Source organism: Ambystoma mexicanum, chromosome 7p, assembly GCF_040938575.1.
Source record: "Ambystoma mexicanum isolate Mex_15411 chromosome 7p, UKY_AmexF1_1, whole genome shotgun sequence".
In the NCBI taxonomy this organism is placed as follows: domain Eukaryota; kingdom Metazoa; phylum Chordata; class Amphibia; order Caudata; family Ambystomatidae; genus Ambystoma; species Ambystoma mexicanum.
The window spans coordinates 809,773,737-809,787,589 of record NC_090939.1 but is presented as its reverse complement, the minus strand read 5'-3'; the positions used below and the strand labels follow the sequence as shown (position 1 = coordinate 809,787,589).

The 13,853-nt window shown below is 43.3% G+C and overlaps 1 protein-coding gene across 4 annotated transcripts in view; it reads left to right on the top strand.

The window, feature by feature from the left end:
• LOC138526335 (interleukin-1 receptor type 1-like) overlaps positions 1-13,853 on the top strand; it is a 450,187-nt gene that overhangs the window by 284,967 nt on the left and 151,367 nt on the right. For all 4 annotated transcript variants that reach the window (XM_069636950.1, XM_069636948.1, XM_069636947.1 and 1 more), the window contains one exon: positions 244-389. In XM_069636950.1, the coding sequence (XP_069493051.1) occupies positions 244-389 (146 nt within the window). The remainder of the gene's footprint in view (positions 1-243; positions 390-13,853) is intronic.

Below are 13,853 nucleotides of genomic sequence, written 5' to 3'. Positions count from 1 at the left end.
CAGCAGTAAAGTATGAACTTAAGCACCAAGCATTCACCCACTATATGTTGTATGGGTCAAAGTGAGTTAACATTTGTTTTGACTGGTTTGCTGAGCAGGAAGCTTAGAAAGAAAATAAAACAATGTTCACACTTATTGATTTTAAGCAAATGCCTAATATGTCAGCATATGTCTTGTGCTTGCAAGTAAAATAAAAAACGTCCGTTTTTATACCCTAATCTTAGTCCCTATTTTTCTATGCAGTAAGTCAATATTACCAGATGGCACTTACATCTCCACACTGATTCTCAATATCTCAGAGGTGAAGAGCGAAGATTATGGCCTCCAATTTGTCTGTGTTCTTGAAGCTCAATTGCGCACTGCAGCGTATATTACATTGCACCCTCCAGGTATGTGCTACCCCTCCCCGCTGCACCCTTATTTGTTTCTTGATCTGATGGTGTACCAACTGGGTTGAACTTCAATTATTTTATCCTATAAAATTGACAGTGTTACCTACTACTGCAAAAATCCAATGCACGGAATATTCATCGGATACGTAAAAAGAAATGGCACCCAAAGACTTCTTCCGCAGTCACCACCATTAGACCAACAGTCACAAATGACAATCAGATGGAACCTTATTACCTAACCAAACTACTACAGTCTGCGACGTATTGTACACTTATATATCGCATCACACTTAACTACAGCCTTAATGACTCCCAATACACAAGACATCACGTGTGTCCCTCTTAGCAAAACAAATACAATTGAAACACATGTCTGTCACAACTCTGCTGTGTATGGCTTCCACAGGAAGCTATTAACCTATAACATCATTTACAAATGCTGTGACGTGCGCCTATGACCAGAAAATTATATGGCAATGCAGTGACATCATGGCCGATGAATATGGCAATTTCTCTTCTTCACCTTAGAATCCTTAGACCTAGTGAAAGTGCAGCACACCCAGCCTCCTTCCATTACTGAATCGCTACAGCTCCGTGATACTGCATGAGCTAGGAGCATTTCCCAGTTGCTCCGTCTTGTCAAATGCTTATGATACAATTGGTATTGGGTCTATAACAGGCATGTGCTGTGGCTTTGTGAAACGGACAGGATCATAGCTCCTGCACTTTCAGAGGGATGGCCTGGAATGAAAGAGGTGTAGAAGTTTATGGAGGTAGGGGTGGGTCACAGAATGCTATGTACTATATTTATATGATATATATGATATATGATATGGCATTTGTAACGCGCCTATACACAGGTGCTTCAGATAGTTGTGTAGGTCACATTTGAGAGAAGTGAGGGCGGATGAAGGACAACAGGTATTTCACTGCTTTGGCTTATAGAACCTTCGATGGGCCCAAAGCTCCTTAAACTGAATGTGACCAAACACAGAGATCTTATTGGTCAGACCCAACCCAGCGGTTCAGCAGCTGGGGGTTTGTCACACTCAGGTAACAACAGTAAAATATTTGTGAATCTTTATAGACATCAACCTTTGCTTAGGGCCTAAAATTGCTGCTACTGTAAAGAAAAATCTTATATTGTTGAAACATACTTGTAGAGGAGGAGATAAGTACCCCCACCTCAACCACTTTGCCCATATTGCCTATATGTTGGTAGCCAGAGTGTGAGAAACGTGCGGTACCAGTGAAAATACTGATACCAAGAAGAATCCTGGAAGCAAGGTTCCATTTAGAAAACCATACCTGCATACGTGACAGTAAAATGGCCATTTAAATGAAATCCTGGAAAAAACAGGACAAATGAATGGTGAAGATGAATGGTGACGTCATACAGAGCCGAGCTGACGTACATAGAAGAGATGCAGAGGCTAGAGAATGCGGATAGTCTATAAGGCATCAAGAAAGAATCGAAGATATGTGGCACCTTGGGATCAAGATGAAGAAACGTATGCTACAAAATGGATGAGGATAGCAAGCTGTTTTACACGTGTACAGATATAAAGAAACACAAGCAGATGAAGTATTCTTGAGGCTAGCTTATAGTAATTAGATTGCGGCATGCGCCAACATGTACATATATATATTGGAGTCAGTAAAGAATGGATGTTTCCTCTACGTGCTATAGCAGAGCTGGGCTAAAGAAGGAAGGCCTCTTTTACAGCATGTCGCAGTTAGAAAAAAAGTAAATTAAAAGTAAATCTCAGAAAGGCGAGGCTGGATGAGCCAAGAAGCCAAGGCCATATCAGGCTGGAGTGAGCAGACATTGGATACAAATCATGTCAAAGAATGAAGCTCCTGTTCAGGAGGCATGAACAAAATAAGGAAGACGTCAGGGGTCTGGTAGAAAATAGTGTTTTAATATACTAGAAGCTCGAATTTGTGGTCTTCAGTCACGTGGAGGGATGAAGTTGGATGAGCATGATGGTCACACCTACGCATGAGGGCAGAGCGTGCCTTCACTCCCGTGATTCTCCAGAGTAAGAAAACACTCCCAAGGACAAGTTCAAAGCCCTAATTGACAGCAGACCACTGAGGTGATGATGGATGATTGTGCTAATTGGTGGGAAGCTATGGTCAAAGACTAGCTCACCAGCACCTGGAAGCTCAGCCTGCGAGCTGCTAGCATAGTTGGAAAAATACTGACGGAGGTTAGAAGTAAACCAATGATAGGGGACCGCATGATTAAGGGTCCTATAGTTGTGTAGCCAATGGGATGTCGTGTATTTAGTGATGTTCATAGTTACCTGTTTAAGGGGAGGGCTTAGTTGCCCCACCTGATGTTTAGAAACAAATTATTTTCTTCCACTGCCTTAGACGAGTATGGATCATATACTTAGATGTTCCTTAAAACCCAATCACACTTGCCACTAGGATTTTTTTAGTTTGCCACGTAGGATGACGTTAGTAATACGCAGGTTGATGTCACCGATGACGATTTCTTGTTATAAGCTGAGCTTCCAGGTGCTGGTGAGCTAGTCTTTGACCATAGCTTCCCACCAATTAGCACAATCACCCATCATCACCTCAGTGGTCTGCTGTCAATTAGGGCTTTGAACTTGTCCTTGGGAGTGTTTTCTTACTCTAGAGAATCACGGGAGTGAAGGCACGCTCTGCCCTCATGCGTAGTTGTGACCATCATGCTCATCCAACTTCATCCCTCCACGTGACTGAAGACCACAAATTCGAGCTGCTAGTATATTAAAACACTATTTTCTACTAGACCCCTGACGTCTTCCTTATTTTGTTCATGCCTCCTGAACAGGAGCTTCATTCTTTGACATGATTTGTATCCAATGTCACACTTGCCACTAGGATTTTTTTAGTTTGCCACGTAGGATGACGTTAGTAATACGCAGGTTGATGTCACCGATGACGATTTCTTGTTATAAAAGCAAGCTTTTTCAAAGTACATTGAAAGAGAACTTACGCTGAGACGTCTGTTGTACTCCCTGTTTTAGATAATTGATATTAAAACAGTTTTCCTTTTGCCAACTACCTGAGTCGTTTCAATTATTGATGTTTGAATAATTTCTGCATCCCCATCCATCTCAAGGGTATTACTACCTCATCTTAAAGGGCTGGAAGCTCCAGTTCACGTGGTAGCTGAGAGGATGGTTAGATATCCATGGAGATAATAAGCTTTGGGGTCCCGGAAATATTGTGCAACCTCTGCCATTTGGCTGAAAGGATGTGAAGCTCCCTGTAGTTAGCGGATTAGTGTAACGCAAAGTCTTGGAAGCCAGGTGAGACTGGTCCCTTGTTTTCAGACAGAAATCCCTCCAGGCATCTACAGGAAGCTGAACAGACGGAAAGTTGAAGAGGCTACTCAGGAGGTGTACGATCCCGAGAGTCAGAAGTTGAAAAAACAAATGGTGGGTAAAAACTGAGTGAGGTGGCAAAAGTGTGAATGGACAGTTGGTGAAGAGAGTGACAAGCGAAAAATGAGTAACGGAGGGAGGTTGGGATGAAGTAACGTGAGAAATGATGAGTGTTGAATATTGAGTAAAAGTGACTTGAGGCGCTGCCAAGCAATTAAGAGGTATCGTGAGGAGAGACCACAATTAAGAGTACGCCCTAGATACCTGCGTTTTAAAGAACAGAACAGAAGGAATTGTACCTACAGCCCTATTTGCGGGTGACGTAGGAGACAAACTAGTTTAAAGACAGTTTGAAGAGGTAGATTCACATCCCATCGGGATATTTTTGGAGGGTAGGACAGTCTTAGAGAGAAGACTGTGATATATGTGGCCGGTCGAGTATGTCCGTTGGTCTGTTCATTTTATGTGAATTGTATATGGTGAAAAAACAACAGAGGAATTGATAGACGTGAAAAATAGAACACGACAATTGTGAATTAATTATTTAGTTGTTGATATTGAACTAATGGTGTTCAACGAATACATAGATTAAGGTAAAAAACATGATATAGAGGGATTGGAGCCTGCAACGATTGGTGCACGCTCATATTGTGTCATTTTTCCTGAAGCATACTTTTGAATTTTGGAAAGTGTAAAGGTGAGTAGTGACAGTCAAGAGTGACGTGTTAAAATGGAGGATATTACTCTGCTTATACATCTCTGCAAGCAGCTACCCAAGCACGCACCCAAGCTTAGAAAGTACAGTTCAGAGTGGGTGAAGGGTACCGCAGACAAAATGTTCATGCCATGGCTGCAAGGGGGATCATTATCGAAGGCAGTTCTGCAGCATATGACAACATATTTGCATGCTGCATGCACAGGGAAAATGTTAGAAATGCGACTAGCAAGCTTAGAGCTCAGGATGACCTCCTCTAGATTGGATAGATAATGTATTGTCATGGTTCGCACTAAAAGCTGCATGGATCTGATGCCCCCCCCCCCAGTCACCGACTCCCATAAGGGCTTTTCAAGCCCCCAGAGCCTCTTGGACTCAGTCCTGGCACCGTTGGCACCAGGCTCATAATATGGGATAAATCATGTGGAACTACTTGCCCAGTCTAGTCAGGACTGAGCATTTCTGTTTCCTCAGGGTGTGGCTGAGGGACTATTTTATTCGAAGAACAGGGTGTGGTAAAGGGACTACTTTACCTGGGACTACTTGCAAGGCTATTTAAGCCACGGCCTGTATACAGAACACACTTTGCGTTATTCTGCACTCCTGCAGCGTAATGCTCACTGTGTCTGTTCTGTTCCTGAACTTCTACAGCCACGCCCATCCAGGACTTCCTCCATCGGTATCTGGACGGGGAAAAAGACAGAGAAAAAACAAGTCAGTGCAACGGCTAAGCCTTACCTGCAGCATCCTTCCATCGGCTGCTTCTTCAGCTTCTTCAGCTGCTCCCGGGCCTTCGCACCGGCTGAAGGGGACGGTCTTCGTTCTGGCTGTAAGAGTCTTCACGGATTCAGCATCCTTCCAGAGCATCTTCGGAGTGGTTCCTCCATTCTTCATTCCAGCGCCGCGCCGCCTCTGCAAAAGAAGGGTGAGAGGTTAGTCATGCACGGGAGGGAAAAACAGTACTTCAGATTACAGCGCTTCATTCTTGCGCTTCCACTCACCTGTAAGACATCTGCTCAGCGTTCTAAGTCCATTGGAACCCTTATGCAAAATCCATTCGAAGTCATGCCTGAAAGTAAAGACAAAGACAATGATTAAAAGGAGTTGGGGAAAAATAAAGACTCAAAGACTTTATACCAAGAAGTCATTGGCATAGAGACTTACCTGTTTGACCAAACTCCCCAAGACTCGGCAATCGCTCATCGGATCAGTGAAGTAACTCGATCCTGGAAAGACTGTGTTTCGCACCCCTGTTAGATTGCAGGACGGAGAGCCTACTTTAAAAAACTTCAAGGTGAGAGCAAACGGAGAAGGGTATCAGACATCATTCGTGCAGCCACGTGCTACGCCCCCTGGAGACCAGGTGAGCGTGACATGTATGCAAAGAGGGGGGTGAGGAGTCTTCTTCTCCACCCGCAATGCCTGAAGCAGACGGCAGTAGTAAGAAAGATGACAGGCTGTACCCATTGAGGGAGCTTAAGGCAGCAATAGGGTATAGTAACCCGGCATATGAGAGGCCTGCACAAAGCAGTGACGAGGGCCCAGAGAAAAACACTGAGAGAGATGTAATATCTTGGATACAGAGGGACAAGGAGAGACGCGATAAAGAGAAAAGTGACCGACCAAGTACATCTCTACATATAGGATGAGAAATAAAGAGATGGAAAGGAGAAAAAGATAAACTGATGAGTTAGCACTTATACAGAATGAATGGATGGGTGGTCCCATTTTCCTCAAACTTGATGGTAAGAGCATTGAGGACATAAGGCAAAGGGAAGATCAAGATGAACAGGACAAAAAGGGTAGAGAAAGAGAGGAAAGATTGAAACATGACAGGACAAAAAGAAAGGAGAGACAGAGACGGGAACAGTTGTATCAAGAGGAGCACCTGAAAAAGCAGGAAAGAGCAGAGGAGTAAAGAAAGTATGACAACAGACAGAAGGCAATCGAAGAGCAAGGAAGACTAGAAAGGAAAGGAAGTGACGAGGAGGACCAGAAATTAAGGGATAAAAGAATGCAAAGACGCAGAAATGAGGAAATACGAAGGGCAAATGAAAGAAGAGATATGAAGAGAAAAGAGGAAGACAGGGTAAGGGAGGAAGCAAGGAAAATAAGAGAATTTGACGATGAGTTAGAACATAAGAGAAAGCAGAGAACACGCGACATTGATCGTATGGAAAAGGAAGTAATGCATCACAATCCAGTAGTGTCATGGGAAGACATAGAAGAGTTCTTCCCAGCATATGAGCCAATAGCAGGTCCGTCCAGAGCAAATCTGGAGGATGAGTTCGACTCTAGAAGTATTGGGGACGCAATCGATAACGTCTATCATGATATGAAGACTAAGAAAGTATTGCAGAGGAAGGGTAAATATTATCGACTTGAAAGTATGCAGCTGTACAACAAAAGGGGAGCCTTGTGTAGTTTTGAGCCCAAAGAGCTGTCTTTAGATAGACTGACTCTGGATAGAGATGAAGAAGAGGTGAGAAGTCATACAAGTTGGGGACAGAATATGTGGGACGAAGATAGAGAAACCTTCCGTGGAGAAAAGAGAGGTAACACATGTGGCCCTGAAGAGTGTTTTTCAAAGGATAAGGAAGTGAGATGGTTGGATTTAGACCTCCCTATATCTCGGCCTTTAGAATCATTGACGCAGCTAAATCCATCTAAAGAGCGATCCCATGGTTAGAGGGGGGACCACCGTATGTAAGCAGGCTAAAGTCGCTGCCAGGTAGAAGGCAGAGCAGAACCATTGTCCCTGCTATGGATAGACACACGATGGGTGATGAATGCAAGTTTAGGATGTCACAGTTTCCTTTGTTAGAGAAGGGAGGGGCACGGCCACAATATATATCTTGGCCACAGATGGATAAAGATAATTTAAGGTGCAAACTCCCGAGTTTAACTTCTGGTGCTGGGAAATGGATACATGAGTTGGAGAAAATGACAGGAGGAAACACGTTAGCTATAGGGGACATTAAAGGTCTCCTGATTGCCATCTTTGGGGAGAGGGCTGATGACGTTTGGTCAAGAGCAGGGTATGCCAGTGTTATTACGATAAACACTGCTCATGACGGAGCACCGTTCAATAACTGTAGGGCGTCAGCCAGGAAAGCGCTTACAGTCCTGTATCTTGACATGTCAGATATGGGAGCTATAATGGCAAGAAAAATGCCGGAAGGGGACGATCCGCTTGTTTACATTCAGAATTTCCAAGAGCAATGGAGTTTGGAGACACGAGCAGCTTGCAGAAAATCGATACCTGTATTTTATCATATATTGTGCCAAGGGCACCAGACGCAGTAAAGAAGCAGCTCAGGAAATTGGTGGGCATAGAAGCAAAGCCAAGGTCAGAAATGCAGCTGACCATTGCGCATTACTGTAGGCTTTTGCAAGAGAAGAATCGAAAGAAAGACGTGCTAGGAAAAGTGAAGAGGCAAAGTTAATGCAGAAAAAACTATCAAAGTATGCCATTGAAGGGGCAATGTTGATTAGTGGAGATGGGTCGAGTTCACAGCAAGCAACGAACATGCCGCAGATGAATAACCAAAGGCAGTTCGATCAAGGTAATAATGGATTTGCACCACAGGGAAGAGGAGGTTTTCGTGGTAGAGGCTTCCAGAATAATCAGGGAGGCTTCCAGAACAATCAGGGTGGCTTTCAGAATAATGAAGATGGATTTCAAAATATGCAGCTCGATAATCAAGGCATGCAGGAGGGACACATTAGAAGATCACCTCCTATATGTTGGACATGTGCTATGACAGGGCACTTTTTTTGCATGTATAAGTCAAGGAGTCGTACAAAAAGGGCAATTCGCAAGAGGGGGGACTACAAACCCATCTGCGTATTCGCAGCAGAATGGAGATGGGTTTGCTCAGAATCAAACAGTGCAACAGACTCAAGTGCCAAGAGTGCAGCAAGACTTTCAAACATAGCAGTCAACGATGAATCCGCCACAAGGGCAGTCACAGCAGTCGCCTATGCAGATACAGCAGTCACCTATGCAGATACAGCAGAGCACAACTACGGGACAATTAATGACTACTAGAATAGGGGGTGTTACTGTTGATGGAGGGAATCCTTTCATAGTTAAAGGGATGAGAGTGTACCGACAATAGGACAGCTTACTGGGAGACTTGATGTGTTCAATACTATCTATAACGCCTAATCATCAAGAGGAACCAAGGGTTAACGCTAATAAAGGAGCTAAATCCTTTTCTTTTTTAGTAGACACTGGTGCAACACGCTCATGTAGAAGAGAGGGGACATTTTCAATGTCTGGAAATGCCATGAATACTCAAGGGTTCACAGGAGCTACAAGTAGAGTTCCTTTTACTTATGCATTGCCAGTCTCTATAGGAGAGTGTGACATGTCTGTGCCATTATTGTATTCAAGTCAGACACCTGTCAATATATTAGGCCGAGATTTAATGACCAAATTGAACATGACGATTTCGTTCACTGATGACGGCATAGTGTGCTCAATTTCAGGAGTGCATTATTTAAAAGTGAGTGAATTTATCATGGCATTTGCAGGACAAGGGGCCATATGAGTAGTACTGTTACAACCAGAAGTGTTTCACTATGGGGTGTGCATTCTGTTAACATGGCTGCCTGGCCTAGTAGGCTAAACAGTGAGAATACCCAATTAATTTTTATTCAGGCCAAAGATACCTATGGTTGAAGAGGAAGGAGGATAATTAGCCATGCTTGATGGAGTTGATTATGATGGCAGACGATGGAGCCCAGTGATTGCCATTGGGGAAGGTTATAGATTGACTGATGTCACTGATGAGGATTTTTTTAGTGATCATCCATGAGATGACAAAGTAATATTTGAGACAAATATTACGTATTGGGTGAGAGCAATTAAACGTGAAGTTCCTCTGAAAATGATGTTGGCACAGAAACGCCTTGTGTATTACGATGAAGATATGGTAAAACTGCAAGTTTCATTATGGACAAAAGGCCCCTATGAAATAGACCTATTGAGGAAGGCTAGAGAAGTGAAGATTAAATTAAAACCAGGAGCAATTCTACCTCGAGCACAGCAATATCCCATGTCTCGAGAGGCAGATGAAGGTATTTTTAAGACGATTTTTGCCATGATGGAACAGGGCATCCTAGTGATGTCAGAGTCACCATGTAATACTGCAATCTATCTGATCAAAAAAGGGAAAGGGCGGTTGTGGCGTTTAATCCAAGACCTTTGCCCAATTAACCAGATTGTGGAGGCCGAGTTCCCTCTAGTTCCTAATCCTGTGACGATCGTATGTAATATACATGTTAAAGCACAATATTTTACTGTGGTTGACTTGAAAAATGTGTTTTTCTCAATACCATTGCATAAGGATTCGCAAGATCTAACGTCATTTACGTTCAGATAAAGTCACCTGAAAAGCACTTGTTTACCACAGGGGTACTGTGAGTCCCCATCGATTTTCAATAGAGTTCTACAGATGGATTTAAGCAATACAGATTTAGAAAGTGTTGTGTTGCAGTACGTGGATGACATATTGGTCTGTAGGACCTCAGAGGAACAGTGCAGACGTGATTCAATCCAACTAATGAGTATCCTTGTGGACAAAGGATATAGAGTAGACAAGGAGAAATTGCAGTACTGTCAAGAAGAAGTGCTGTATTTAGGCCAGTTAATTTTGCATGAAGGAAAGAAGGTTACTCCTGAGAGGTCTGAGGCTATTTTGAAAACAGTAAAGCCAGTCACGATAAAGCACATGCAGAGATTTTTGGAACTGTGTAGGTATGTAAGAGCATGGGTCTTTGACTACAGTTCATACATAAGGCCCTTGTTTCAAGCTCTGAAGAAGGCACAGATGAATCAGGAAAACATTGTTTGGAATGAGGCCATGGAAGAAGGATTTGATGAATTGAAAAAAGCAATTTGCACAGCCACAGTTTTAGGGATTCCCAATTATGCTGAGGAATTCTTCTTATTTTCACACACAAATGGCACTGTTATGACAGCTGTACTCACGCAGAGAACCACATTGGGGTACAAGCCCCTTGCATATTACAGTGGGATTCTGGAACCAGTAATGATGAGGGGTCACCTTCCTTGTGAACAATCTTTGGCAGCCACCACGTTCGCCATTGAGAAGGCTGCCAGCAAAGTAATGGGGTGTTCCATGACGTTATTTGTTGAACATGCATTATTTGCCATTTTGGAAAATCCTAAAGGCCCATTAACATCACAAAGGGCTTCTGCCTACAAGGTAGTAATATCGAATCTGGCGATTAAAATAGTCTGATGCAGAATAGTGAATCCTGCCATGTTTGTAGCGGAACCACTGGCAGAGGGGGAGCATGCACATGATTGCGCAAACTATGAGCAGTTCTATGATGAACTCCCGAGGGTGAAGGAAAATGCTTTGGCAGCTGGGGAAATTCTCTTTATTGATTGTTCTTCGAGAATCAATCAAAATTATGGACAGAGATATACAGGTGCCGCTGTGGTAAAGCACATGGCCAATGGAGAGTTTGAGGTTATGATAAGTGCACGACTACCGTCTCACTTTTCGGCACAGGCTGCAGAACTAGTGGCGCTGATTATCATGCTCGAGAGACACGCAGACCAGGAAGTAACGGTGTACAGTGACTCTGCCTGTATGACGTCAACAGAACACGCAGGGCTAGCATGTTGGAAAAGGAGGGGCTACCTCTGAGCAGATGGCATTCCAGTACAACACGCAGCCTTATTGGACAGACTCATTAGAGCACTACAACTCCCAGTAGCCATGGCAGTCATAAAGTGTACAGCACACACTAAAAGAGCAGATTTTATCTCAGGTGGAGATCAAAGAGTAGATTAGGAGACGAAACGTGTTGCATGTACAGAAGCTGATATGTCATTTGATGCACCTGATGTGAGTGAAAATATGGTGGTAACAATGAGTGTGCCTAATTGTTATAATAATCTGTCCAGGACTCTGCTAGCAGAGATACAAAGGAAAGCGCCCCAAGACGAAAAAGACTTGTCGACGCGGAGAGATTGTTCTTTAAACTCCTTTGAAGCATTATGGCGACTAGACAGCACTGGTAAACTGGTGATGCCTGTAGCCTTAGTAAGGGTGGTGCTGGAACAGCTACACTACCCTGCGTATGTTACTAGAGAGAGCCTTGCTGCAACAATTGCGGAGGGTTGGTTTGTTCCAAATATAGTAGAACACGTTGCATTTTATGTAGTAAATTGTATCGTATGTCAAAGGTTTACTTCTGGGCACATATTGCGCACAATTAGAAGAGTTATTCCAAGACCGAGAGGTCCCTTTCAGCATTCGCATATCGACTATGTCGACATGCTGCAGGTATGTAATGGATACAGATATATGATCGTAGTGGTATGTCCTTTTTCAAGGTGAATTGAAGCTGGACCGTGTACACACCCAGACGCCACCTGTGCAGCCAAATCTTTAGTACAAGAAGTGTTTCCTAGATAGGGAATATGTGAAGTATTGAGATAAGTTAATGGCCCTCATTTTGTAAATGAAGTCTTTGAACAAATATGCTTGTTGCTTAGCATAATGCACAAGTTTTCATTGACTTATCACCCGCAAGTGGATGGTGTCTGTGAGAGACTCAATGGCTTGCTTAAGAAGAGAATAGCTAAATTGAAATTGACCCTGAAGAAAGGATGGTTGCATTGCCTACCATTGACATTGTTTGTGTTAAGAAATCAGCAAGGTTCAGACCACCATCTTACCCCCCACGAGATAGTGACAGGGAGGTGAATGATGACACCTCCATCTAGAACTAGAAGTGATGCCCAGACAACAGCAGAATTGTTAGGAAAGGAGCAATGTGATTACCTTACGTTTATGACTTCAAGTATCTCTGTCATTTCAGACAAGCTCAAACGAAAGGGGTGCTCGGCTGCCCAGAACACAGAAGGAGATGTTACAGCAAACAGAGTTAAAGACCTATGTCTTCCCAAACTTTTCCCTGGAGATGCAGCCCTAATCCACAATTTTACTAGAAGGTGGCACGAGCCTCGTTTTAACGACTCCTTCATAGCAGAGGATGTTACACTGTGCAAAGTGCAAGGCAGACGCACTTTGGTATTTCTTGGAGACGTGAAGATCTATACTGGAGAACCCCCATCAGAAGCAAGCATCGGGGAAGAACCACAGCACGTGCAGACTAGGTCTATGATGAGGAAGAAGGACGCAGAAGCTGCAGAGTAAAGACAAATAATATATTGGACTGTCACTTATTTTGGGACACTCTTTTCAGATACTAAAAAAGGAGTTAAGGGAAGCTATTTGTTCTTGAGCCACAGGAGTTTGTGGACATTGGACTGTGACATGCTTAAGTGTTGATCATAAAGAAGAGTATGCCAGATTTGGAATTCCTTTTCAATTACTGGAGAGGGAGCAGTTTCCTGATTCCTTTCATACTGAATCAGTTTCCGGAGGTGCCTACAGTGGTGCCCAATGACAACATTTCACGGATCGCTCTTGCTGTTTTCCTGTTCATATTGCGCGCGTATCCTGCACTTGTGGGGAGAACTACTAGCGTTCATCTGTTCTTGCAAGGTCCTAAGAATGGTCCAATTGTGAGAAGATTGCTTGCAGCTATCATTGAGCAGATCCTTCAGCTTCCTGAGTTCAGTAGGGGAAACACAAATGTCCCTGTCACTGGAAAGTGTGCAAAGACGGGCACGTTTGGTACTCTGCTATCTGATTGAGGAATGTCCACATCTTGTTGGGAGACAAACTGACGTCCGAACGTTCCTGAGAGATCCTAGAAATAATGTAGCGCTTAATGAAATATTGAGAGACATCATAATCCAAGTAAATGGGTATGCCAAGAGAACATTAAGAACTGAATGAGACTTTTGAGGAAGAAGGTCCAAAATTCTACTGATTGAGGAACTTTGTTCCATGCTGAAAAAGAGTCTTCATGTAATTTGGTCAAAGGCCAATCCGTGGTCTTCACTCTGAACTTTTGTTCATCATCGTATAAGCTAACTGAAGCTAATCGAGGAACTTTTTGAGCCGACTCAGCCGATTCCAGAAGTATTGCATGACGTTGCCCCATTAAAGATTGTTTTTCCTTCCTTTAAAAGTAAAATGGTCATCATCAATAGCAGCTTTGTGATGGCAGACCGGAAGAGACGTCCATGATGTGCAAAAAGCTATTGCTGCAAGTGGTCCTATCTTTGTATGATTTACATTTGCATTTTATTCATAGTGATACTGCTCTCATTTACAGTACGAACTCTTCACTATATAGATGCAAGTGGAGCAAAAATTCCTGTGTGTCCTCCTGTACAAGAGAAGGGTACTACAAGGCAGCCAAGATCCTATGTAATCATTCCCATTCCAGTAGATGATGTAAAAT